At 41.6% G+C, this 26,703-nt stretch overlaps 2 protein-coding genes across 4 annotated transcripts in view; one reads left to right on the plus strand and one right to left on the minus strand.

The window, feature by feature from the left end:
* Window positions 1-170: 170 nt before the first annotated feature.
* nup205 (nucleoporin 205) lies at window positions 171-14,146 on the plus strand. Its single transcript, XM_088379369.1, has 42 exons — window positions 171-237; window positions 1,062-1,204; window positions 1,314-1,485; window positions 1,600-1,744; window positions 1,878-2,037; window positions 2,133-2,361; window positions 2,757-2,921; window positions 3,016-3,191; window positions 3,272-3,388; window positions 3,735-3,872; window positions 3,988-4,138; window positions 4,242-4,447; window positions 4,540-4,722; window positions 4,928-4,978; window positions 5,230-5,439; window positions 5,512-5,749; window positions 5,832-6,021; window positions 6,104-6,224; window positions 6,546-6,627; window positions 6,711-6,875; window positions 6,974-7,098; window positions 7,204-7,318; window positions 7,632-7,781; window positions 8,317-8,391; window positions 8,627-8,784; window positions 8,858-8,938; window positions 9,047-9,238; window positions 9,363-9,564; window positions 9,634-9,732; window positions 9,847-9,995; window positions 10,126-10,317; window positions 10,393-10,514; window positions 10,595-10,727; window positions 10,871-10,997; window positions 11,069-11,142; window positions 11,232-11,360; window positions 11,736-11,862; window positions 12,191-12,363; window positions 12,451-12,580; window positions 12,774-12,902; window positions 13,357-13,430; window positions 13,511-14,146. The coding sequence occupies exons 1-42, from the start codon at window positions 210-212 to the stop codon at window positions 13,661-13,663; spliced, it is 5,979 nt and encodes a 1,992-aa protein (XP_088235495.1). The 5' UTR covers window positions 171-209; the 3' UTR covers window positions 13,664-14,146.
* Window positions 14,147-18,386: 4,240 nt separating this feature from the next.
* Window positions 18,387-26,703, minus strand: part of fgd4a (FYVE, RhoGEF and PH domain containing 4a) — a 37,355-nt gene continuing 29,038 nt past the window's right edge. For all 3 annotated transcript variants that reach the window (XM_088378154.1, XM_088378152.1, XM_088378155.1), the window contains exons 7-19: window positions 24,298-24,387; window positions 24,064-24,209; window positions 23,750-23,906; window positions 23,521-23,659; window positions 22,915-22,973; window positions 22,697-22,843; window positions 22,244-22,416; window positions 21,925-21,955; window positions 21,739-21,819; window positions 21,532-21,657; window positions 20,659-20,796; window positions 20,439-20,579; window positions 18,387-20,004 (exon numbers count right to left, since the gene is read on the minus strand). In XM_088378154.1, coding sequence (XP_088234280.1) covers window positions 19,744-20,004; window positions 20,439-20,579; window positions 20,659-20,796; window positions 21,532-21,657; window positions 21,739-21,819; window positions 21,925-21,955; window positions 22,244-22,416; window positions 22,697-22,843; window positions 22,915-22,973; window positions 23,521-23,659; window positions 23,750-23,906; window positions 24,064-24,209; window positions 24,298-24,387 — 1,689 coding nt within the window. In that variant the 3' untranslated portion in view covers window positions 18,387-19,743. The remainder of the gene's footprint in view (window positions 20,005-20,438; window positions 20,580-20,658; window positions 20,797-21,531; window positions 21,658-21,738; window positions 21,820-21,924; window positions 21,956-22,243; window positions 22,417-22,696; window positions 22,844-22,914; window positions 22,974-23,520; window positions 23,660-23,749; window positions 23,907-24,063; window positions 24,210-24,297; window positions 24,388-26,703) is intronic.

Raw genomic sequence — 26,703 nt, forward strand, 5'->3', positions numbered from 1 at the left:
ATCCCAAGACTCTGCCTGATAGAATTGTAAGAAATTGTTGTCATATTTTCAATTATTACAAAATAAAATCACAGTTTGAGCATCCATTTAAAATACATGGTTAAGAAAAACATTATTTAATGAATATCTTAAAGAAACCTCTGATGTTTTGAATTTCATACAGGCACTAACGGACGGCCCAGTGTCGCGCCCACCCTTCACATTGTGTCATGGCGGTGCAGATGGCGGTAAATTCGGGTATGAACCACAATTTTGGAACGTTTCATTTTATTCTTTTATCGGGCGATAACACAGGAATAAAGCCTTTCGATCTATACTTCTGTATCTTTTGAAGACATTATTTCCTTGTGTTTCAAAAGTAACTACCGCATGGTGAGCCCTGCGCTCATGTTTGGGCTGCTAGGCTAACGCTGCTAATACGTATACCGAGACATGGCGATAGCTTGACTTGTTTTGATGAAATCTTAACTCATTATAATTAACTACATGTCTGGGTGGCGTCTCATTGTCTCCATACTTGTATACGCCATGTCAACGCAGCTACTCAATTCAAGAAGTATTTACAATAGTAAAATATTTTATGAGAAGTCCCTCACTGGTGTGTTTACTTGGTTTGTTGAGTACTTGTCGGATGAACGCCTGTTGATTTTCTGTAGAAATAGAGGCAACCGAACAAACAGGTCGCTAAATCAATGGAAGTAGTAAATGCCCAACTTTTTTTAAAATTATATTGAAATAAGAAGGATTTCACTACTACCCCGTTTAGCTGACCATGTTGAAGTTATTTATTTGCTCAGATCGGTTTTGTTAGTGAAAAGAATAACACTACATTTCAATATTTTAGTTGATTTTGGGGTTCTCTTGGCCACAACGACAATATCCACAACGATTTTCACTACTAGTCTACATGTGAATTCACAATTTATGAGGGGGTCAAATTAATTTCAACTACAAAGGTTAATATGAATTTTAAGTTCATCCTGAAATGTCATCTTAAAGCCGAATGTCCTCTGTCGTGTATGTTGTGTACCTGACCTTGGACATCTCCTATTATTATGTAGGAGCCAGTCTGTGGAGGCCACTAAAGGAACTATGGGAGACAGTGGAGGGCGCTGTGTTGAGAAGACAGCCGGAGAGCTTTCATCTGCTCGACCTTCAGTTGAAAAAACACAAGCCACACTTTCTATCCCTCTTTAAAAACCCGGTGAGGCCATGCATTTATTATAAGCCCCGAGCATCATTGTATTGCATGCGTTTTTACTCCAGTACCCCACATGATGCACATGCAACATCTTCTCCTTCCTCATTTCTAGCCAAAAAGTGCAGAGCAGAGAGAGAAGGTGCGGAAAGCCAGCACAGAAGGCATCGCCATTCAGGGTCAGCAGGGGTCCCGACTCCTTCCAGAGCACCTTCTTTCGGAGGCCTTCATCGTCAGTGATTTGTTTGACATTGGAGAATTGGCAGCTGTGGAGCTTTTGTTGGCAGGTCCTTACAAAAACAACAACATAAACATTTTTGAATAGATACAAAAATCCACTAGGGAGCTGTTTACAGTCATGGTGTTTGACGGTCTGTGTTTTCTCCCGTTTTCTCCCCCAGCTCAGCAGCAACAGTCCCACTTTCCAGGTTTGACACGTGGTTTGGTGGCAGTGCTCCTCTATTGGGATGGAAAGCTTTGTGTGGCCAACTCTCTGCGCACACTTATCCAGTCACGTCACGGCAAGACATTCACTCTGGACCTCAGGTAACTGCTGACAGTTATTCTGCAGGTTGTGTCAATAACTCCTGCATATACAGTATGGATCGTTCACAATCTCTGCCGTTATTTTTAAAAAGTTTTTGATTGCTTTTCTTCCCCTGCCTCCCGCCTCATTTAGTGAAGAGCTGGTGTCTTTGACGACACATTTCACAGATGAATTGATGAGCCAGGGATTGACCAGGCGCATCCTGACCTTAATAAATGAGATCAATCTGACACGTGAGTTTGAGCGGCTGCAGAAGGAGCGAGGCCTGGGCAATGAAAAGCACAGAAAGGAGGTAGGAGTACATATATATTTTTAAACTATTATCTTGTCATGGTTGATCTTTCCGGTTGTCATTGACATGACACCAACTTGACCCCTTGCCCCCAGGTTTCAGACCTTATTAAAGAATGCAGGCAGGCCCTTGCAGACAGCCTGTTTGCATGGACCTGCCAATCACCTTTAACTAAAGATGACACCCTGGCTCTCATCGGCTACTTGGAGACAGTATCTGCTCAAGCTGATGGCTCGCTGGATAGTGTGAACCTGGCTCTGGCCATGGCACTGATGTACTGTTTGGATGTCAGCTTCATTGAGCAAGGCACTGAAGATAGAGAAGGTGAGAATTGTTGAAGCTTAGAACAGTTTGAAAATTTCTATGAAATCTTTATTCAACAGTTATTTTTCAAATATTGTATTAGCTGTTAACTAAACGTAGAAAATCAGTGCATAGATCTCTTTATATTTTTATGCCCTCGATGAAAGGTTCGTCAAAATAAACAGAGTCCAACATATAATTCAACCTAGCTCCAGCCTACCCATTCAGTGATTCCAACCATTGTGCTGCTCTCCATTTTGATTTCAGCTGCTGTTAAGACTTAAATAATTGTGGGATGCTGCAAGTATTGCAATCCTCAGTGCGATTTCTACACAATTCAACCTCAATATGAAAGTCGACATGATTGACCGAATTGATTGTAACTCAATTATAAGTGTGTGTTTTTCCATCTTCAGATCTGCTCCAGGCGCTACCGCTGCTCTCAGAGAGACAGTATGTGTCAGCACTGCACAGTCGTTTGATGGACAGCCAGCCATGGAAGCTTCCTGGCCTGCAGGCTGTGTGTCGCCTAACTTGGGCTCTTTCTTTGAGGGTGCTGTCCCAGCTGCCACAAGGTGCAGGTTAGGATCACATCTTTTTGGGATATTTAGATTACCACAAGATTTGATGTAGGTGCTGTTGAAATGGAAGACATTTCACATTTGTTCTGGCCAGTCCTCGTGGAGTTCACCGAGGCAGACGAGGCGCTGGCAGACCAGGCTGTCCTGGGAGATGTCTTCCTCTTTATTAAAGAGGGTATGCTCGGTTGTGAGAGTTTCTTCCTGGAGGAATTTTACATCCGCCGCCTCCATTCACTCATCACAGATTTTCTGGCACTAATGCCAATGAAGGTGAGCTGTCACATTTTGTTGTAGTGAAAGATTCCCTACCAAGTTTAAGTAAACTGGTTTGGTTTTAAACGCTTTTGTAGGTTAAGCATCTCCGTAACCGTGCTGATGAGGATGCCCGCTTGATGCATATGTCTTTACAAATGGACAATGAGCCTCCATCATCACTGCGCAAAGACTTGGACCACCTCATGATGCTTGTAAGTCTCCTACGAAGGCACACACACACTCAACATAATACATACTGTATTTACACTCACGATTTTACAAATATAATCTTCAATATTAATAGGATAACGCTTTGTCATTGTCGATTACTTCAAATTAAAACCACAGTTCTAAATTTATTCCACAATGTCAGTGGTGGAATTCACAGCAGCTACATCTTCAAAAACGTATTTTATTCCAGATGTGATTTAATGTCGATTTTACATAATCCAACAATCTCCTCCAAGACTAGTGCTTTAACTCAAGATAGTGTTTCAACTTTCAAAGTCGAAACATTTTTATACAGCAGTGTTACCCTTTCTTCTTCTATTTGTCCAGATAGGAGAGTTCTACAATAAGGATCCATTTGGGATGGAGTTAGGCCTGGAGTTCTGGTGTCCCACAGAGCCTCTTCAGCACAACTCATTGCAAGGATCCTACCTGGGAATGGCACTGCAAAGGCCTCCACATAAACAGGTAATATCAATTTTCCATATTACCAGAATAACCATCAAAGTCTTAATCTGTATCTCCTTAGATGAGTTCTATTTGTTGTCAATTTTCTATTTTTCTTTTGATGCGTTGAATGTAGGTAGTTCTGTCCAAGTTTGTGCGGCAAATGGGGGACCTTCTGCCCTCCACACTCTACATCTCCTATTTGCGGATGCTGAAAGGTCTTGCCAATGGTCCTCAATGTGCACACTACTGCTTCAGCCTGCTAAAAACCAACGGACCTTCACATGGTAAGAGGAACAAAATAAAAGTTTTCACCTCAAGCTGATTCTTTTAGTTTTAGTGCATATTATCACATAACATTGGACACCAAGTATTTTCATGTCCTTTCAGCGGATAACATCCAGGGAGTCGCCGGCTGTCCAGTATCATGGGAGCATTTTTTCCACTCCCTCATGCTCTACCATGAGAATTTGCGGCGAGACCTACCAAACCCTGATGCAGTTCATTATCGTCACCCACCACTTCGGGGTATCACTCAACGAGAACTGGAAGGACTTACCTCATTTTTGCAGTTACTCACTACAATAATTGCATGGGTATGTTTGTTTGTCCATTTCATGATATTTTAGGCACACCTTGACCTGAGAACGTTGTGTGAATGTGTATGTTTTCTTGTTTTTTTTTCTAGAGTGAAAATGCTCGCCTGGCATTGTGTGAGCACCCCCAGTGGACTCCTGTGGTTGTGATGCTGGGTTTGCTTCAGTGCAGTGTTCCACCTGTCCTAAAAGCTGAGCTTCTTCGCTGCCTGGCAGCCTTCGGCAAATCACCTGAAATTGCTGCTTCACTCTGGCAGTCACTAGAGTACACACAGGTTGGACATTTTAGTTTCTTTTTTCTAAATGCATTCAGGACTATTGTCAAATAGTTAAATGCTCAGAATATGAATTTGTGATGTGAAATTAACAAAGGATTAAATTTAAGTAGGGCTCCGGACTGCCTCAAAATGCTGGAGGCAGGCAGTCTTTGCAATATGAAATTTTAGACGGATACCTTATAGTTTTATTTTCCTTCTACAGATCCTTCAGACGGTCCGTGCTCAAGGACAAAGACAGGCGGCAGGAATTGAGGTAAATCAACTTGATACACTCGCGTAGTGTCTAGATCAGCGTTTTGCTAAAGAGAAATATGCAAGTGTATTGATAGATTTTGTAAGTTGCATTTTTGTAAAAATAGGACTTCAAACATGTTCATTAGACGGTTGCACATCTTTTAATGTGTACTCATCAGTAACATAATGACATTCCAATACCTTGAAGATTGTTATACAAACGTCAACCTCATTTGCCAGGCAATTTGCTTTCTTATTCTGTTCTCTCAGGTGGAGCTTAATGAGATTGAGTCGAGCTGTGAGGAGTACCCTCTGACACGAGGCTTCTGTCATCTAATAAGTACCTTGGTGGAGAGCAGCATTCCCCTCAATTTGGGTGCAGGGCTGCGTGTGCCAGGCTTCCAGCCATACCTGAATTTCTTGCGTGACACCATCTTCCTAGCTTTCCCCACCAGAGCATATCGACGTCCAGAAGAGAAGGTGTTCTGCAGCTCATTGTTTCTATTCATAGATTTTACGCACGTATACTCATTCGGTTTTGCCTTTTGCCAGTGGGAAGTAGCGGACACTGCACTCGAAGTGTTCCACAAGCTGCTGCGAGATTACGAGCCGCAGCCGTCAGACTTTGTCCAAGAGATGGTGGAGCTGCAGGGCGAGCAAGTCCCAGCTCACAAGCCACCGGGCCACAGCATCATGTTCCACCTGCTCAATGACTCGCCCATGTTGTCGCTTTGCCTCAGCGTGCTAGAGGAGGGGGTACGCCAGCTAGACACCTATGCCCCTTTTCCTGGTGAGAGAACATGCAGGCTGCTGTCACAATCTCATTGATAAAGCTTGTGATTGTTTGTTTTGAGTGTGATCTTGTCTTCCAGGCAAGAAGCATTTGGAATCTGCAGTACTGCACTGCCTCTGCCTACTAGACCTGACCCTGCAGAAGGAGGTGGTGTTCATGGATCTCCTCAGGGAAAGCCAGGCTTCACTTTTGGTGTCCCCGTTAGAGCAGCTTCTACAGGGGATCAGTCCTCAAACCCGCAAAGCAGATCACATTGTGAATGTGGCCAGGTAAAAATGAATCTGGCGTTCATCATCAAAACTGGTGGTGGTGCGCTGTTCAAATTAGTCACATGATTTTGTTTGGTGTCAGGTATCTCTACCACAATGACTCCAACCCTGAGGCTGCCTTCCACAGTGCCAAGATCTTGCGCCGCATTGCAAACTACCCAAACATTCAAGAAAGGCTTGTTGGAGATTTTACATATGACCAGGTATATTCTAGTGTCTCATAAAGATATTGGTGATGTTGTTAAACAAAACTGAAATATTAGAAGAATATTCCCCATCTGATTCTTGGCACAAAATGGAAAATTATCCGATTGAGAAAAACAAAACAAAAAAAAAACTGACTTATTCTCTGATAGTTTCGATCAAAATCTTGGGTTGTGTTTGTATCACATCAGATAGTGAAGGTATTCCTGAAGATTTCATGCTAGGTTGCTTAGCATTTATCAATGTTATAATATTAGATGACATAGCTGTGGGTCATGTCTTTGGTAGGATCAAGTTAAACTTTTTTTCTGTTCCCTTAGGTTGTGAGTGACAAGCTGATGGCAGGCTTTGTGGAGTGTCTGGATAATGACGAGGCAGAAGAAGGAACTGAGACAGAAAATGGTGCATCACCAGCTTCTTTCTTGTCTTGCCTCTTCAAAAATGTGTTTCATTATTTGCCATGACCAGACTCTTTACACTTCTAGATGCAGATGCCCTAAAGAAGGTGGCACAAATCCGACATGAAACACAGGTTCATATCCTTAACCTTCTCATCAACTCTTTGGAAATGAAGACGCCCAATTTGGCATTGTATTTACTGGGCTATGACGTCAAGAAGCGTGTGTCCTCCACCAACCTTCAAGATCCAGGTGAAGATGTTGACGTTGATCGCAGGACCTTCTTTTGTGATATCCGGCAAAATATCGAATCCTAACAACAGCAGTGTATTAATAGCTGCATTTTGCAGGTGTGTTAGGGTGCCCACGCAGTTGCCTGCATGCTATCCTGAGTCTCCTGCAGAGAGGCACTGAGAAAAGATCAGGCCCTGCCCTCACTCAAAAGGCTCCACATCTGGCGGAGCTCTGCTACCAGGCAAGCTTTCTCCTTTCATGTCGAGTGCCTTAACAACTGGTACTTCACAATGGAGATTGGGTGCTCTTAAATGTCTTAGTGAATGTTCTTTTATTGTATTCACAGGTGATATACCAGCTGTGCGCTTGCTCTGAAACATCTGGACCCACAATGCGCTATTTGAGGACAAGCCAGGACTTTCTTTTCTCACATCTGCAGCACCTACCATTCATCCTTCCTGGCAAGTACATCCATGATTTTGGCTCTATTGACCACCAGAGGCAGTGCTTAAAGGACTGAAGGTTCTATTCGCCCAGATGGAGTTCGCTAGCATACAAAAAAATTCTGGTGACACCAAAACTTTTACCTGTCACTGGTCATCCAGGGTTCACAGGTGACTTGTTTAGGTATGCATACTTGAACTGTGTACGCGTGAAGGGAACAACGTTTAGTGCTTTCAGCCCTGCCTCTGCTGGTCATTCAGGATTTATAGAACTGTAGTTACATTTGCAAGTTTTGTATGAAAATCTTGTTTTGATGCATGGTGTTCTCAGGGGACCAGATTGCTGCACTGTCCCAGATGTCCTGGCTCATGAAAACAGCAGCAATTGAGCTAAGGGTGACATCACTGAACCGCCAGCGCTCACATACACAGCGCCTCGTAAACCTGCTGCTTGATGATCAGCCACACTCGCAGCATGCAGGTGTTACATATGTCGCTCTATAATTTTATCCATTCATCCACTTGCTCGGTATCTTAGAAACAGGACTAAAATTTTGAATAATATAATGGGTGAAATTGTTATTATTATGATTGTTTTTTATAGTAGGCCTATAGACCTTGTCCAAGACGAAACCATCCTGTATTGCATTGTCATAATATGCACAATTTATGCCGGTAATCATTTTTCTTGGCCCATGGCCCACCCTCAGCAATTGTTTAATCCTGTTTATATACAAAAATGACAAATTTCCCTTTCTCGCGGAGGTTAAAGTACAAGGTTCCCAATGGTCTAAAACAATATTTATTACAGTGTGAGTTTTCCTAAAGTTCAAGAACAATGGTCTCTTCATAATTTAGAGTCAAGTGTCTATTGATTGTGGAAAAACACTACGACTATACACAATCTGTAATACTACTATTTCTTCAACAAAAAAAGTTTTTTTATTAGTTTTGTTTTAATAAAACTGTAACAGACAAACCTATTATATGCTTTTGTTGATTTTTTTTCTTTTTAGCTGAAGGAGAAACCGCTATGGAGGAAGAAACTAGATCAGTCAGCGGATTCTTACATTTTGACTATGTTTCCAAAGGTATGTATAATTTTGTCCACATTTCCAGTAAAAACGTGTCACACTGAAACCAGCATATTTTACACATTTAATTTGACAAAATTAAATTCCCTCAATATTTCTTTTTCTTTCACTTTTCCTTCCACTTCTCAGAGGTGAAGGGAAAAGCCGGGAATGTCATGAATACTAATGTTTTGCCTGGGCATCTCAGGTGATGGACTTAACCACTTGTCCACTTGTTGTTTGATGTAACCAGTACGTAGGAAGTTGCTGAGTGTGTTGGATGCCATCGACTTCAGCCAAGACATGCCTGAGCTGCTGCAGCTGGACTTTTTTGAGCGCACTCAGATAGAACAAGTCATCTCCAACTGTGAACATGTCAACGAGCAAGGACACACAGTGTGCAATGTGAAGGTGGGTTTGTTGGTTTAATTTATGACGTTGTGAAGACATCACCAAATTATCATATTTAAATTGTCTTTCACAGTTGCTCCATAGAGTTTTGGTTGCTGAGGTGAATGCTCTGCAAGGGATGGCCGCGATAGGGCAAAGACCACTGTTAATGGAGGTACATGAACTGAAAATATACAGGACCATGATTTTACTTTTTAATTTTGTATGTGGTCGGAGTACATCAGGCGTTACATCGTTTAACCTCAAAACACTGTTTTCCTAGGAGGTGAACTCCATCCTACAGCAGGTGGTGGAACGTAACCGTGTCCGACGAAGTCTCAGTGCAAAGAGACATGCGCTGCAGTCCTGGAGGAGCCTAGTGGAGACGCTGTTGACCGCTTGCCCTGCTGACCTCATAGCAGTCGAAGAGAGACAACTAATCATTAGAGACCTGATTTTAGACCTGCATGACAAGGTTGATAATGATACCCCCCCACCACACACACACACACACACACACGCACGCACGTGCGCACACACACACATACACATGTGAATAATGAACTTCTACTTATTTTTATGTAATTTTTGTCACCTAGGTTTTATCTGAGGATGCAGCGGGAGAACTGATGCCCATTGTAGCTGGTGCTGTCTTCACACTGACTGCCCACCTCAGCCAATCAGTGTTGTCCGAACATCCGCAAGGGGCCGGATTAGAATCCTCATCTGGTTTTGCCTCAATAGCAAACTCCGCCCTTCATCTTATCCTTCGCAAGCTGCTGGATTTCATCCTTTCTACAGGTGGTTATCAACCTCTTCCACCTTCAAACTCTGTTACGCAATTTGTAAGATTGTCTTCTACATTTGAAGGTGGAGGGTACCAGCGTCTACGTGCACATTTGTATGGCTCTTTGCTGTACTACCTTCAAATTGCCCAAAAGCCTGAGGAACCAGATACTTTACAATCCGGTAAACTAAAAATATGAGCGCACACACATCTGATCATCTGTTTTTTATTAAGCAGTTAACCTAGTTTTGTTACATAAATCTAATCATCCCCTTCACTTTCTCGGTGTGTCCTAGCTGGGAAGGCAATGTGGGAGCGTCTCACAGCCCCTGAAGATGGCTTTTCCAAACTACAGCGAGAGAACCTCACTATTATTGAGAGCTACGGCAGAGCACTAATGGAGGTGGTGTGCAGGGATGCATGTGACGGCCACGAAATTAGCAGGGTATGTTTAAGTGTCTGTCCCCCCGAGTTTTCTACAATCAATACAGTTTGAGTTTTGAGCTTGGTCATGGGAGAAACGTGTAAGTCAAGGTATCACTGAAATCTCATCCAATGACAATGATGTCTCTCAGATGCTAGCACTGGCGGTGCTTGACCGAATCCTGTCCATCGACCGCCAGAACCAGTGGCTGGTGTATGTTTGCAACAGCGGCTACTTGCGCACGCTAGTGGAGAGCCTTCGACAGGATGACACGGCCCTGCAGGCTCTGCTCACACCTCAGCCTCCCCTCCTCAAGCCACTCTACATATACGAGAGCAAGATGGTGAGGAGCCATTCTTTGTATTTGTTCACCAAAGTTTCTTGGTAAGAAGGCTCAACGCCAGCGATGTGTTTACAGGCCCTGCTGACTCGTGTGGCTAAGACGAACCAAGGTGCTGTCGAACTACTCCGCTGTGGTCTGGTAGCACAGCTAATTGAGTGTCAAGTGTTTGACATGATACCTGACAGTGAAGCTCACAGGTTAGTCACACACATTACTGCTTCATTAGAGACACCTCTCCTCTTCCAACTGACTTGAATATGTCTGTTGGTGGGTACAGGATGATGAGGGACCCGTCAGGCTTCATACCCAGCCCTATGGACCGTTATAGACAGATTCTCTTACCCACCCTGAGGCTCTTCCAGGTGATACTCACCTCCACCACTATGAATCACCAGCAGGGGGCAGCACAGGTGAGAATGCTGACAAAACTCATAATTTCAGTTAGCTTGCATAGTTTTTGTGTTGTGTGAGGTTAGTTGTTGTGTGTATGTTACTGTTTTGGAGGTTGCCAGTGTTTATGTCTTTGCGTAATATGTATTTGTGTTGTTTGTAGATTCTCCAGTGGCTGATAGTCCACGCAGACACCATCCAGTCACTGTTGCGCTGTCCAGAGCTCAGTTTAGGAGCGTTGCAGGAGCTCTCTTTGCTTACTGGTATCATTAGTAAGACGGCTCTACCAGGTATCAACAGCATACAGCAAATCATTAACAAATTAACATAAAATAGATGACATTTGGCCGTTATTTCTCAGGGGGCCCCGAGATGGCCGGCGAGGTCAATGGTGGTGCTCTAATGGAGTTTCAAGGTCACATCAATAGATTCCAGGTTAGCTTGATTATTGTGTCAAAAGCTCAAAGCATAAATTTAGCTTTTTTTGTGAAAATGGTTATGCTGTATTTTTTTTTCCCCCCAAGCGATTGTGCCTGTTGCTGCTCAGCCGCCTGGCAGGCAGTGAGCGAGAGAGGTTACTGAAGCAAGCGGAGGTGACTGCAGCTGGAGACTCAGCAGAAAGAAAAGAGGAGATGGAGGTGGCCATGCAACAGGTAGGATGTGCCATGCTTGCTTAACCGAAAGTTGATTGCATCATAGTAATATTTTATAGTTAACCAGGGTCAAGTATAACATGCAAAATTTATAGGTATAGTAAAGTGGAAAAGACTTCTGAGTCCACCTTTTCCATTACCCTTTTAACTTAATCCAACAGATAAAGGAATGTCAGCAGTGTGTGTGTGTGTGATGTCTATATGTCTTGTAGTTTCTAAATTAAACTCCTTTCTTTTTTTTTTTTTTTTTAAATTTAATAAATTCACTTAAATTATGACTGGAATATACTGGAATTTTTCCAAATATCAAGGAATATCTCAAGAGTTATGCATATCACTGTTATGTCATTGACGTGTTCTGGGCTCTGACCTCAGGTGTGCGCTAACATCATGGAGTACTGCCAAATTCTGCTGCTGCAGAGCTCAGCTCAGGCCCAGTTCACTATCTGCCTGTTTAGCCCATTTGGCAGCGAGCCGGCTGGCAGGGACGGAGGACGCGCAGGTCAGACCCTCATTAGGAATCCATGATTGAATTCATGCGAACATTCTGCTTACCTTCGTCAGTCATTATGCAGAGTAACTTTGAAAACTGAATACAATGCAGTAGCCTTGGTCCGATTTTTGGCATTTATAATTATTATGGGTGTAGTTGTGGAATAAATGAGCGGGTGGGTGGGGCGTGCGGTAGTCACGATTACCAAGAAAAATCTGATTTGAATTGAAGGACAAGTTTCATCATGCGTAATTGCGTATAATATTCCAGTGCATGTTGTTGTTGAGAAATTATGATCTTTAAAATGTCACTGGTGAAACATGAGTCATGTGCGTAGATCTGACGTCCAGCCAGCCCAACGTGGCGTACTCACGAGCCCCCAGCCTGGGCCTGGTGCTCTTCATGCTGAAGAACAGTGCTGCCGACTTCTTCCACTTTCACCAGAGTCACAGGCAGAGTCTGGGCAAACTGCAGAGTTTGGACCAGCTGCCCCCCGAAGAGCTCAAGGAGGTAATGACAGACATGGCCAGGCGGGACCCTAACGCTAGCCTCACTCCAATGTGCATCATCTAAGCAGACGTGTCGTGTCGTTTGTAGTTGTGCCAAGGCCTGGTGTCCGGTTCAGGAGGGGTGGAGAAAATCTCATCGGTGCAAAGAAGTCTGCTGGCCAACAAAAGGCTGGTGCAACTCATCAACAATAGGGCCAAGCTCCTGGCCCTCTGCTCCTGTATCCTTCATACAGACCTCCTATTTCACGAGCTCATATTAGAGAGAACATAAAACATGTAGAATATCACAATCTCAGCTGATCGTCCAGCTTGCATCTGATTTTCTGCTGTGAAGGACTAAATCCAATTTAGCAGCACCATCTAATGTTCAAATGGTGTACTGTCGACAAACCTTAACCCCCCCCTTCATAGACATCATCGAGACATGTCTATTTGTGTTGTGGCGCCACCTCGAGTATTACCTGTTACACTGCACCCCCACAGACCCAAAGGATTCTCTACTGCCCGGAAGCACTTTGTATCAATCTCGCCTTGGTAACGGTAAGGATTGTAAAGACAAATTGTCTTCTTTAAATACCCCGTTATGACATTTCGAGCGCGATGTCCACAAATCACAACTTGTGTTTATGGCGACAGGCAAAACTGCTTGCAGTAACAGAGGAATGAATGACTGGACCTCAAATTTGCCCTACTTTCCTATTCCATTTTCCCCTACTCTTTCATGCATTACATATATTAAACCGAGTCTGTGACCTATTTGAAGTTTGACATTTATGCAGTTGGTGGATTGGTTGCAATAGTTGATAAAGGCAAACAAACATTCGGATTTGATAGAGACATGGCCTGCCTGTGAATAGCCAAAGTCTGCTTGTGATTGACGGCCATTGAAATGCAATGGAGAAAACGTTTTATTCTTTAAACAAAAATCTTAGAAATATACCAATAAAACTCCAATATGCATTCCCCCTGAACCCCCATTTTTTTGGGCCTCCAGACTCGTTTAGCAGCCTGCAAACAAGCAGCGGACGTGGAGCCATCTCGCGGGTTTCTCAACAAGATCTGGACTTGGTAAGAAATGAAACTTAAGTAAGCACGTAATACTGCTCCAGCACTTAAACCCCCTTTTTTTTTTCTCCTGTGGTTTGCAGCTTAAGAGTGACATGGCTGCTGGTTTTGGAGAGGCTCTCCAGAGAAAACTTCTGGAGATAGAAGGCTTGTACAGTCAAGTGCGCTCACGTTACACCTTCATTCAGGCTCTTGTACGCAGGATCCGAGGCCTCTTGAGGCAGCCCAAAAGCTGAGAATTCATAATTCTGGACAATTTTAGTACATTACACCAAGCCAAAATCACAGCAACAGCAGAATATCTTTCTATGATTAAGTTGGCTTACACTGCAAGGACTGTTCTTTAATAGAAATTAACTCGTACACAAATAGTTTAAAAATAGTGGTGGTTTGATTTGTCTTTTTTGTGTGTGCAAATACATTTTCTACACAACTTAATGATTCCATTTGACTGACATTTTTCAACAATAAAGTGATTTGTGAAAAAAGCGTAGAAAATATTCCACGTTGGGGGAAAAAAGATTAATTTTACAAATCCTATTTTGAGAAAAAAAAAACAATTTGAGTGATATACTTTGAGGTGAAAAGATGTACATGGTAAATATCCCCATACTTTCCAGTAGTTTTACAATAGTCAATATTTTGTGGATGATGTAATATTTTGGTTATGTGAAAAATACTTGTTATTTATGTACTCAAGAAAATATTCCCATGGAAAACGTGCAATTATTTTTCATACATAGCCGATTTTTAATTTCATGTGAATCCAAACTATTTTGAGAGAACGTTTGAAAACTTGAGTTTCCTTTGGTAAAATTTATATTCTGACATCATACTTAAACATACTTCTTACATTGTTCTAATTTGTATTCTGTATGACAATACACTAGTCCAGTGTTTCCCAACCAGTGTGTGCCGTGGGAAATTGTCCAACATTAAATACCGAGCGCATTGTAAACAGGATCGCCAAACCACATTTCAGTTAGCGCAAGGCCTGGTCAGCCACTTGCTAATCGTGCATGCGTGGCAAATCGCAGAATCTTGAGATTTCATGTTGTGGCATCAGCACATACTCACTTTATGTGTGTGTTGCTGTTAGTGTTGGCTCGTGGGTGAACGATTCGTTCAAAAGAAAGATTTTGTTTTCAGTGAACGGGAGTGAACGAATCACTTCCTAAAGTGATTCGTTCTTTTTTCAGTTCATATGACTTCAACCAGTAGGTGCCGTTAATGCGCATTGAAGCTGGTGCCACCTCGCCGTAAATCAAATGGAAGAAGAAGATGACGTAACTTCCCGTTCACGAACGAGCCGTGAATTGCTTTTCCCGTTCCCAACTGAACGGATCTGTGAGTGAACGAGTCAGTGAGTGAGTGATTTGCATTTCCAGTTCATCGCGAGAACAGATCAGTGAAGGAATGATTCCTGACTTTCCCGTTCGCGAACAAATCAATGGCTGAACTGCCTTCCCGTGCATCAACGGATCAGTCAGTGAACGTGTTGCATCTCCTGGCGTGAACTATGTAAGCCAGAATGTCGATTTACGATTTGCCAAGGAAAGAAAGAACCACTCATTGAAACACCACTTCTTTTATGCACATTTTCTCCAAGCTAATAGCTAACTTTATTGCATGAAGGGATGCGCCGTTATGCAACAACGGGGAGATTATGCTCCTCTTTGGGCAATCTTGATTTTATAACACTTGTAGTAGATTTTAAATAACGTGTATGCATATATATGCCTAAATATGGTTATCCAATATATCTACTGCAATTTCACATTAGATTGCTGGTTTGAAATTTACTTTTAATATTATTTTCAAATAAACATTTATGTTAAAACTTGTCTGGTGTTTTATTCCTTGTTTTTTTATTTGCTAATTAAAACAAAAATCAGACATTTGGTTAACTGCTTCATATGACAATATGTGGAGGTACACCTCATGGACACTTAAATAGGTACTCTACACGAGGTAAAAAATAAATATATAAAAAAAGGTTTAATTGCACAACAATGTACATTCTCACACCTGGGATCAAACCGAGTTCTTACTAAGCAAGAGCCCGCGTCATTATCCAGCCGGCTATTTCGACCTGGAATCCCGTGGTCCTCTGCACTGTTTTGTACTAGTGATGTGCATTCCAGTTAAGTGAACTGAATCTTTAGAATCGGTTCATTCAAAATATTTGTTCAAAAGAATCGTTCACCGAATCGTTAACTACACTTTCTTATTTATTTATTCTTTTTTTTCTTTTTTTTAACCTCGTGTAGTGTACCTATTGTAGTGTCCATGAGGTGTACCTAATCACAGGCCACTTCAATAGGGAAAGAGCTTAAGTGAAAGTGAAAAGTGCCCCACCCGCCCTCACCCCCACCTCCTGATTGGCTGTTTGATCTGTGACGTCACTTGGACACTCCATTAGGTACACCGCCATTTTCAATTGTACCTAATAACAGGCCACTATATTAGGGAAATATCATGGTCAAAGGTCAATTAACAATGGAAATCTTGGAAAACATGTTGGAATGCGGCCCCGAGGACTAGAGCTTGACACCTGTGACCTTTGACCATGATATTTCCCTAATAAAGTGGCCTGTTATTAGGTACACTTGAAAATGGCAGTGTACCTAATGGAGTGTCCGTGTGATTCTCTCGTTAAGTGCACCTGCGTGAAAAGTTTTAGCTCCTGTAGACCGTGAAAATGACCAAAAACTTTTCACGCAGGTGCACTTAACGAGGTACTCTTGGAAGACATGTTGGAATGCGGCCCCGAGGACTAGAGCTTGACACCTGTGACCTTTGACCATGATATTTCCCTAATAAAGTGGCCTGTTATTAGGTACACTTGAAAATGGCGATGTACCTAATGGAGTGTCCAAGTGACGTCACAGATCAAACGGCCAATCAGATGTGGCACTTTTCACTTTCAGTTAAACCAGGGGTGTCGACCTCCAGTCTTTGGGGGGCCGCGTTCCAATATGTTGTCCAAGTTACCCTCGTTAAACACACCTGAGTGAAAAGATCTGTTCATTTTCATGTTCTGCAGGAGCCTAACTTTTCACACAGGTGCACTTAATGAGGGAATCTTGGAAAACATGTTGGAATGCAGCCCTGAGGACTGAAGTTTGATACCTGTGACCTTTGACCATGATATTTCCCCAATGAAGAGGCCTGTTATTAGGTACAAAAAATAGAATAAAAAATAAATAAGAAAGTGTAGCGAATGATTCAGTGAACGATTCTTTTGAACAAATATTTTGAGTGAACCGATTCTAAAGATTCAGTTTTTAACTGGAATGCACATCACGAGTACAAAACAGTGCAGACGACCGCAGCCTTCCAGGTCAAAATAGCCGATTGGATAATGACACGGGCTCTTGCTCGGTAAAAACTTGGTTCGATCCCAGGTGTGAGAATGTGCTTTTATTGTGCAATTAACCCTTTATTTTTTCTTTTTTTTTTACCTCGTGTAGTGTACCTTTTGAAGTGTCCATGAGGTGTACCTACACATATTGTCATATAAAGCAGTTAACCAAATGTCTGATTTTTATGTTTTAATTGGCGAATAACAAAAACAAGGGATAAAACACCAGACAAGTTTTAACATAAAGGTTTATTTGAAAATAATAATAATATTAAAAGTAAATTTCAAACCAGCAATCTAATGTGAAATTCCAGTAGATATATTGGATAACCATATTTAGGCGTATATATGCATACACGTTATTTAAAAACGACTACAAGTGTTATAAAATCAAGATTACCCAAAGAGAAGCATAATCTCCCCGTTGTTGCATAACGGCGCATCCCTTTATGCAATAAAGTTAGCCGTTAGCTTGGAGAAAACGTGCATAAAAGAAGTGGTGTTTCAGTGGGTGGTTCTTTCTTTCCTTGGAAAATCGTAAATCGACATTTTGCCTTACATAGTTCACCCCAGGAGATGCAACACATTCACTGACGGATCCGTTGATGCACGGTAAAACAGTTCACCCATTAACTCGTTCGTGAACGGGAAAGTCAGGATTCGTTCCCTCACTGACCCGTTCACGCGATGAACTGGAAATGCAAATCACTCACTCACAGATCCGTTCAGTTGGGAACGGAAAAGCAATTCACGATTCGTTCATGAACGGGAAGTTACGCCATTTTCTTCTTCGTTATGATTTACGGCGTGGTGGCACCAGCTTCAATGCGCATTACTGACACCTACTGGTTGAAGTCATATGAACTGAAAAAAGAACGAACCACTTTAGGAAGTGATTCGTTGAACGATTCCTTTGAACGAATCTTTTGAATGAACTGGGTCTAAAGATACAGTTCACTTAAAAGAACTGGAATGCACATCACTAGTTGCTGAGTGCTTTTACTAACAGTGACACTATGACGGCTGTGGTGCGTTTTGGTCCGATGCAAATCAGAGCATGTAGTTCAACGGGAGAACCTGGATTGTTCATTTTTCACCAACGTAAAATACACAGTCAAGTCGAGACACCTCGACTGTGATAGCCACTCAGCCTCTGTCAGAACAGCAGAGTGTCTTTAAAAGTGACTTTGTTCTTAATGTCGCAATATTTTATAGAGCTAGTCTAAAACAGTAAACAAAGCCACATTGATTCTTTTGGATTTTGATCACAATCACTTTCAATAGTTTATTCCTTACACTGTCTAAAACCTTTTTGCAAAAACGGTCACTTTCATTTACAAAAGAAATACAATTGAAAGAATATTTAGTATTTATTTTTATTCAATTATTCGACTCTCCATACATATATAGGAATAGAACTTTACGTCTTTTGTTGTAATATAACTGATTTTAATATAGAAGCTGGTGTAACACTTAACAGATTTTTGTTGGTGGTGTGCCTCGAGATTTTTTCCAATGAAAAGGTGTGCGGTGAATGAAAAAAGGTTGGGAAACGCTGCACTAGTCGTCATAACAACTTGAAATCACACCACAAATGAGCTGGATCCACAAATATTTAATGCAGTTGTACAATTCTGAAACATTTGGGGGTGAGAAGATGCACGCATACAAACAAATGTTGGCTGTACATTCAGAACCTGTGTTGTGCTCTTATTTCATCTAGATAGTAACACGAGGATTAGAAAAAAAAAATAGGCACATCCATCCCCTCTGTCAGTCCATACAACCACTGCATGTTGTCTCACTGCAGAACACCTTGTAAAATGTGGATTTTTTTTTTCCCTTCTGGAGAAAGGTTTGTGCTACTTTCTGACAGCTCATGCTCCTCCTCATCATCTATAAATTACTTAAATAATACAATTACTTTAATTTAATAAAAACAACATCTACAATTCTTGCAACAGCTTGATTGTGCATTTGCATCTAAAAAGAAGCTGCTCCATGCAGACTACAGTCATTAGTTGAAAGATTCAGTCCTGCACACACGACTGGCTGAGGCTATCAGCTCTTGTTGCACTGCACTGTAATGCACGGTTCCTATTTTGACCACCAAACAGACAGCATGCTCAAGGGGTATGTATTTATTTGCCATGGTTAGCTTAACATGAAGGGTCCTTTTCTCAGGCTGTGGCTGCACAAAGTTCAATGTGGAGGAAGTGTAATTGAAGAGGCCAAATTAATTTTCTTACTGCGCGTCTTCATTAGGGTCATTGGAGTTCATCCCAAATTTCAGGGATATTGCAACATCATTTTTATTATAGATAGAAATAGTGTACTTTTTGCAGTTTATTTTGTGATTAAAATCTAAATGATCCAGGTTGGCTATATATGAGCAATTATAGTTGACTTCGCTCATTAATTAACTGTTGTAAAAAAAAACGTGCAGTCTATACCAAGCTGGTCATTGTGTGAGGTGATGGCATAGCAGCCCTGCAAAATGACCTGTCGAGCATAACGACCCATTTCTTATTCCATGGCTTTACCCTAAAGAGTCAATGTGAGTATGAATGATGCAATCTTCTTATTCGCTGGGTTCAGGAGGGAGAATAATGTACTGACGATTTCTATCTCTCCGTGTTTTCTTTTTCTTATGTTATAACAAAAACAATTGTAATTGTTCCTTTAGAAATAGACATTGATAGTGTACAGTTAAGACTGAGTAGATGGTGCAGTACAAGTCCACAGGCTCAAGGAAACACTGACACAGAAAGCATCTCAGTCCTAGTGTTCAATTAGTGATCCAGCACAGCTCTGGAAGTCATCCAAAACAAGAAAGCATTGGGAGGAAAAGGCAGTTTATCCAGCACTTGCGTTGTCCTTTTTGGCCCAGCAAAGAGAGGAAGTGTTTGTGACCTCAGTCGCACAAATTGCAGACAAACTCCCGGCGGGAGTTTACGAGCTGTCCGAGGCCGCTTCCTGCGCGGCGCCGTCCGCCATGTTGCTGCCATTGGCGTGAGGGCGCTCGGGCACTTCGCCCGTCACGGCCACGCGGATCACTTTGAGCCAGCGCTGCTTGAGCTCCTCGCTCTCAGCGGCAAAACTGTGGACGGACTTGGACTGGGAGAGGCGGAAGCTGGCCTGGGGCTCTGCGGGGCGGCTGTTGTCGTCCACCGAATAGCCGAGCAGCGGGATCGTGCTCTGGGCCTTCACGTCCTACCAAAAAGTTAATGGGTTAATATGGTTTGGTTTTGGTAGCAATCAAGAATCACATTTAAACTCATGTTAAATTGGAAACAGCACATACAGTAGTTGCCCCATTTAAAGTGTATCGGTTTACATATTATATATTAAGAGCCATTTAAACCCGTTAGGGAATCTAAAATGATAGACTTTTGTTCTGTTTTCTTTTTATTTCTGTTGAAGACACCCGTTGAACCGAGTGGCCGGTTCAAATTAATATATGATATGATGACCGTATTTGCCATAAAATTGTCAAACAGTAAATGTAAAATTGAATGAGATAATACAATCAAAAGCAATCTTTTGGTATTAATCTCCAGAATTCCGGCTTGATGATATACATTTGCCACATCCAATGTGGCGCTGTTGTTGATGGATTCAAGAACTGACATTTCTATTGCTTTTACCTGAGGAGCTCCGTAGAGGTAGAGCACCAGACACTCCTTCTCAGGTATAACACACCACACCTTCTGCCAAGGTTTGTTCTTCTCACAGTACTGCAAGAAGCCACACATGATGCTGCTGCCTGTGAACTGAGCTGCCTCAATCTAAAAAAAAAAAGGCACAAATAAACATGGGCTGCTCTTCCACAAGTGGCGATGCTCCTTTAGATGTTTCTCTGCTCACCTCCAGGATGCCTTTCTTCTTGCCCTCCGCAATTGTTTCTCCTGTTAGGATGGAATAACAGTCCCTGCACACTTTGTTCACTTTGTTGCCATCGTACTCCAGCGGCACCTTGTTGTCGGAGCATTTCCAGCACACCACCTGGGGAGAAGGACAAGTAAGGAAACCTGACACAAAGAGTGGCCACAATTGTAAATAGAAAAACAATAGTGGAACAAGCCCGTTAAGAAACATTAGAATATGGCACCATCATGATTACAGAAAAAACACAGAATGAATCACTTCTCAGTACAAAATTCGAAAAAAATTGAGGATGCATGCAATCGCTTTGAAATTTAAAGGCATTACGGACGATCTTTCCGACAGCTCAGAAACCAGAGCCTATTTGTCCGTTTTTGAACACTGTTGCAAATTCCCCATCTCCCCATCCTTCCCTGTTGTTTTTAGGAAACACCTCCACACTCACATGCATGACTGTCATATTTCACATATAAGACCTCAAAAACAGGCTTCCTTAGGCGAGAACCATCATCACGACGTTCATCAGCCTTTTTCCATCAGAAGTCAAGCAGGGAACGTTACAACTAAGCCAGAGGTCCAAAACTTTTTAATCACAAGTTACGAGCAAGCATGGATATCAACATGGAAATAAAACCCGGGAAATAGATTGATTGACAAGTTAACTGACCAATGTTGCCATTATTCATGCCATGATTGGTTGAGGTTTTTTGGTCTCACAGCGTGCGTGGTTTATATATTTATTAATACATATATCTTAAAATTACCTCTTTAATATGTGGTATGTGGGGAGAAATTTGAGAAATATTACAAAATAAATTTTAAATGAGAGCCGCTCGAATACCTTTAAATACTTACATAGCCACAAGCTCTGCAGTGATGTCTCCGCCGTGTAAGGGCATTAAAAGTTTCTTTACATTTCATGCACATTGTCACTTCATTGTCTCGTATCCAGCGAGGAGCACGCTTCCCCAGCTCAGCATTCTACAGCACAAAAACAAAACAAAAAACATTGAGTAAGTTGCTCCTAAACATGAGGAGTTGCTCTAAGTACGTGATACTAACCGAAACCTCCTCCACATCCTTGGATGCGGTCTTGAACGACTCGTTTTTTTGCTGGAAGACCTCAATGGTCTCTTGGAATGCCTGAAGAACCCCAAATATAACATACATCAGTAACCTTTCAAGCAAATATAGAATTCAATGAAAGGCTTAATTAGATTTTTATAGCGATGATGTCACCGCACCTACCTTGATCCAGCCCGCCTTGTCCTGCTCTGAGCTGAAAATAAAACAAAAAACACTTCAAGTATGAGAACTTCCTGCTGACCATCATAGTAGTTAGCTGTGGTCATAAAGCTTTTTTTTAGGCATTTATGGGGTCTAAATTTGAACAATGACTTTTCTCATTTAAGGCTAACATTCTCTATCTAAGTGAATGATAGTGTTTGGCGTACCAAAAGACATCTTGGTTGTGATTCTTATTTGCTGCTCCAGTAAAATATATTTTAATTCCAGAGGCTGGATGATGACATCAGCTGCAATAACTAGGATTCTTATTTAGATCTACCTGGCTTGTAGCTCTAAAGTCCTTTCCTTCCCTGAAACCTGGAAGGTGTGAGGGTAGTCCTCATTGGTGGTTTCCAGAACTTTCATCCCATCGATGCCGATCCGCGTCCTAACCGTATACTTGGGTCCTCCCAGGCTGAATTTGGGCACGCAATACAGTAGCATGTTGTTGAACTAACAAAAAAAAAAGTTGAAAATTATTACAGCAGTACAAAGATTGGAAAAACATAACAGATTTAAACACTGCATGAACCTTAAAGGTGACCTTTTATAAAGAACAAAACAAAAAAAAAAACAGGCTTTATGGTTTGAATGTAAAAACTTGTGCATGAAATCAAACCATCATGGAAAATGTTTGGTTAATTAGTTTTGGAAGTGTTTCAGTAGGATGCTAATTTATATTTAAAAAAAGAAGATGTCACTTTAGCACATCTTGCTATTGTGTTGGCCTCACCAGGAAGAGATATCGCTCCATGGCTGAAGTGTTCCTGGCTGCCAGCTTCAGTATGTGACCTTCTTTGATGAACTCGTTAGAGGCATGAACAATGTCCTCCTCCTCCCCGAGCATCTCGTAAATTTCCATCAATTTCTTCAGATTTTCCTGAATAGTGAAAAGTGTCTACTTGAGGCAAGGCTTTTAAATGTGAGTAGTATTTCATTGGCCGTACTTACAGATTTCCGAATGGCACTGTTGGAGTGAGTTGCTGCTGTGGCGATGATTTCTAAGGATTCTAGGAAAGTCGAAGGGAAACTTGGTATTAAATCACAAACGACACATAGTATAAGATAGTTGATGTTTGAGTTTGATCGAGAGCCTTTCAAGAGCGCATCTCTGCTGCCGGTGACAGAACACTTACGATGAATATGATGTCTTGGGCTGCGCCGCAAACGTCATTTTTTTTTCTTTCTAAATGTGCTGCAATTTAGCTGGTTTTAAAGGGCCAGTCAAGCCAAAAAAAATTCAGAAAATCATTCGTTCTATGTTCCCAAGCTGGGCTAAACACGGCATTCTGATTCATATTGCCAAAAAGAATTAAGCAGCTAAATCCAACCGTTTTTATCCATCTCCCTTGCTGTCTGAAAATGACATCACAGTTGCTCGGGGAGCACCAAATAACCAATCACGGCTCATCTTGCAACATGACTAAACTCAGAAAGTAGGTGGGCTGTGATTGGTTGTTACCTAAGACCTGAGCAACTGTGGCCCTCGTCCACAAGTACTTGCATTTCCACCCTTGCATCTCCATTACGTGTTCTGAGTAGCGTTTTTCGTCTTACTTTCTGCATCCCGTCTGTCAGGGTCGTCCTGAGGAAGTTTCTTCAGGTAGTCTTTGAGGAGCATCTCGTATCGAGGCACTCTCTGGACAGGCTCCAACATGTGATGCTGAAGTGTAAGGCTGCCACAAGCCTCTTGACTCTGCACACGCCAAGAAAACAAATTTCAACCTCACTGAGGCTTTCAGTTTGTGCTTTGCTGTCAAGTAAAAACGAAGAACTTTTAATGGACCTGTATCTCCTGAATGATGGACTTAAACTGCGGAGATCGGTCACTCCACTGTTTCAGCAGCTCCATGGCCTTGTCAAAGTTCTTCACGTATTCCGCATACATTTTGAGGAAGGGTGTGAGCTTCTGCAGGATATCTCCAATGCGAGGGGTGGACTCCCTGCAAGGAGGCAGAGTGCACATTTAAAAAATGTTTTTTTTGTGGGATTCAAAACCTAGAGGATTGTGTGTCGAAAGCTCAGCTAGTTTCAGCAGTTATGATCCTCACGTGGCTCTATTTAGAAAATACGAAAATCATTTGAAAACACCAAACTCACCATTCTCCCATCCGTTTCTCTAAGTCAGGAAGCAAAAACTGGCTATGAAAAGTATTGATGGAGGAGATGTTGGAGAAGATGTTTTTCACTACATCCACAGGGAATGTTCCTTTATTTGCCTCCTCCATGAGCTTGGCACAAAATTCCTAAAGAGGAAGAACACATTTAATCACATTTCTACTTCATCGCACATGATTCACCCAAAACAGAGACGTGACATGAGGCAAATCTCACCTGATCCAGCAAGTTGAGTCTCGTAACGTAGGCCTTCTCTGTGTGCAAGAGCTCACTGGCGATCTTAAACAGTTTCTGTTCATTTGTCTCCTGTAAACCATGAAGACAAATTAGAAAGCAACTTTACATACAAGTCACATCCTGGTTGTTAATGAGACAACACACTCACACAGCTCAGATGGAGAGAGGATTTTAAATTAAAGTACAACTGTGGTTGTGGCATCAGTCTGGAGCTCTTACGTGGGGCTGTCTTTACAAACCTCTAATGACATGTTCCCTTGTGTGAAAGATACAAAGCCAAAATGCTAAAAAGGACTCAAGGAATATAAATGTCAATACATTCCAACATAGATCAATTCCCGGATACAAGAATGCCCTTGAATGTCTGCGGGCAGCGCAAGGTTTACTTGCGAGCAATTTGATTTGACATTTAGCGTTATGACATTCTTCCGTTGATTTCGCCTTTGATTGTCATGTGAAAAAAAACATCCAATATTTATGGAAAAATACTTCCAGCAACATAAACATAAACACAGAGGAAATGGTTGCCCACTATTAATGAGAGAAAAACCTACAATAACTGCGAGTGATAAGATTAAGAATTTTTTTTACTCTTAAATTAAAAATTAATTTCAGATTTTTATTTACTTTAGTGTACTAAATCAATCACGAGTGTCTGGTGTTTGATTGCACATACGCTGCATGTTAACATGTAGCACTTGAGTGTGTTGATGACACCAATACAGCTCGGCTGGGCTCTCAATGGGAAGAAGGGAAATTAGTCAAAAACAGCAGTCAAGCATTATGAGGTAGACAACTAAAGGTAACTAGAGAAAACAATCCCAACCAAATGTCACCCAATCAACAACTGTCCAAGTATCAGTTTTTGTGTAAAGATCAGACAAATGTGGATATTTACAGTATAGTCAACACTGATATTGGGGCCACATTTTGTGATGTGAAATCGCAAAATATTACATCGCAGTAAGACGCGGTTCAGTTGTAGCGTAAGCAATTAAAATTATTGTACTACTCAATGTACGATTTGCTACAGTATATTTTGCATAGTTCTTCACTGATGATAATGAAGTATTCTGATGAGTAATGCAATCAAGCCTCTTATTTAACCTAATGGAAGATTCCACATCAGCTGAGTGAGGCAGTGGCTCGTCTGAATGCTGCCATTGATCTGGACCTGAGATATTTATAATCCGTAGACAGCGACATAATCCTTAGCTCCCGTGGGCTAGCTCATTTGTTGGGCCTCTGCCTCACACCATGCGGGGCTTTGCTGTTTTAACCAGCATTATATTCCTTTAGTTGTATTGTTCTCTAGTACAGTCGGCACTATCGAGGACATGTTATGAGCCTCTTGTGATGTATTCATCAATGTCAGTCCATCCACTTTCTACTTCTAAGCCTGCTCAGAAATGTGGGAGTAAGATAATCCTGTTGAAATTGGGTGAAAGGCAGACCTGACCTGGTGGCCAGTCAATTACAGGACACATAAAGACAGACGAGCTTTCATACTGATCACTGCTACATGCACCGCTACACTAGCGGTAACCTGAAGCCAATGTTCATTGTCATTTCTCTGGCACATCAGTTTGGTGAATTGCAATCTCGAGTTGAGGATTCACCTAAGGCCATCAATAAATATAAATATCATTACAAAGTGCCTTTGGTGTTCCCATCAAGATCACTTAGAATTCTAGCAGAGTAATGAAACTCTGAGGTCTTGAGATAGTCAAACATTTTGCGAAAACTGATACGCTGGCTTTTTGCTAATAGCTCATCAAATGAACATTTTTGATAAGTGATTAATCATTCAGAGAGATTTTTTCAACTTAGAATTGTCCAAATTCTCTGATGTCAGCCTCTGACCAGTAAATATGTTCTGTAGTCCCTCAGGAAAGTGGTATTTTAATGTTATAGCCCTCAAAATGATAAGACAGCTTCCCAAACACTTTCAGTTCAACATCACACTTTTGCATGTGATATTGTTTGATTGCAATTTATTTAGTTTTGTTTAATCTTGAAACAATACCAAATAAGTAACAATAATCAGTTAATACTGGAAAAGGGGATTTTGCAATCTATCTTTATCTAATTGTTCAATAGAATAATCAAGACAGGAATCAATACTAGAAATATTTGATATTGTGACAGCCCAAATTATGAGTGTAACTGGATGTTGTTAATCTTGTCAAATCCAGTTTGTCATATAAATTGATAGAGGAACCTTTTGGAAATTCAAAATGTATGCTACATCGTTACCTGTCATTCAACACCCCATCGGCAAGCTCACATATGTCACTGCTTCCATGTATTGTATGTAGCCTTCTTGCAGATACTGCATTTTTGGGAGTATAAATTGCACTTCTTTCATAGTTTGACTGGCCCTGC

The sequence above is a fragment of the Syngnathus floridae genome, chromosome 6 (genome assembly GCF_059516105.1).
Source record: "Syngnathus floridae isolate MCC-2025c chromosome 6, RoL_Sflo_1.0, whole genome shotgun sequence".
Lineage (NCBI taxonomy): Eukaryota > Metazoa > Chordata > Actinopteri > Syngnathiformes > Syngnathidae > Syngnathus > Syngnathus floridae.

Coding starts and splice junctions, on each gene's coding strand:
- nup205 (XM_088379369.1), top strand. CDS start 210: ATGGCGGTGCAGATGGCGGTAAATTCGG. Junction 2,038..2,132: donor ATGAAAAGCACAGAAAGGAG/GTAGGAGTACAT, acceptor CCTTGCCCCCAG/GTTTCAGACCTTATTAAAGA. Junction 7,319..7,631: donor CCTACCATTCATCCTTCCTG/GCAAGTACATCC, acceptor TGGTGTTCTCAG/GGGACCAGATTGCTGCACTG.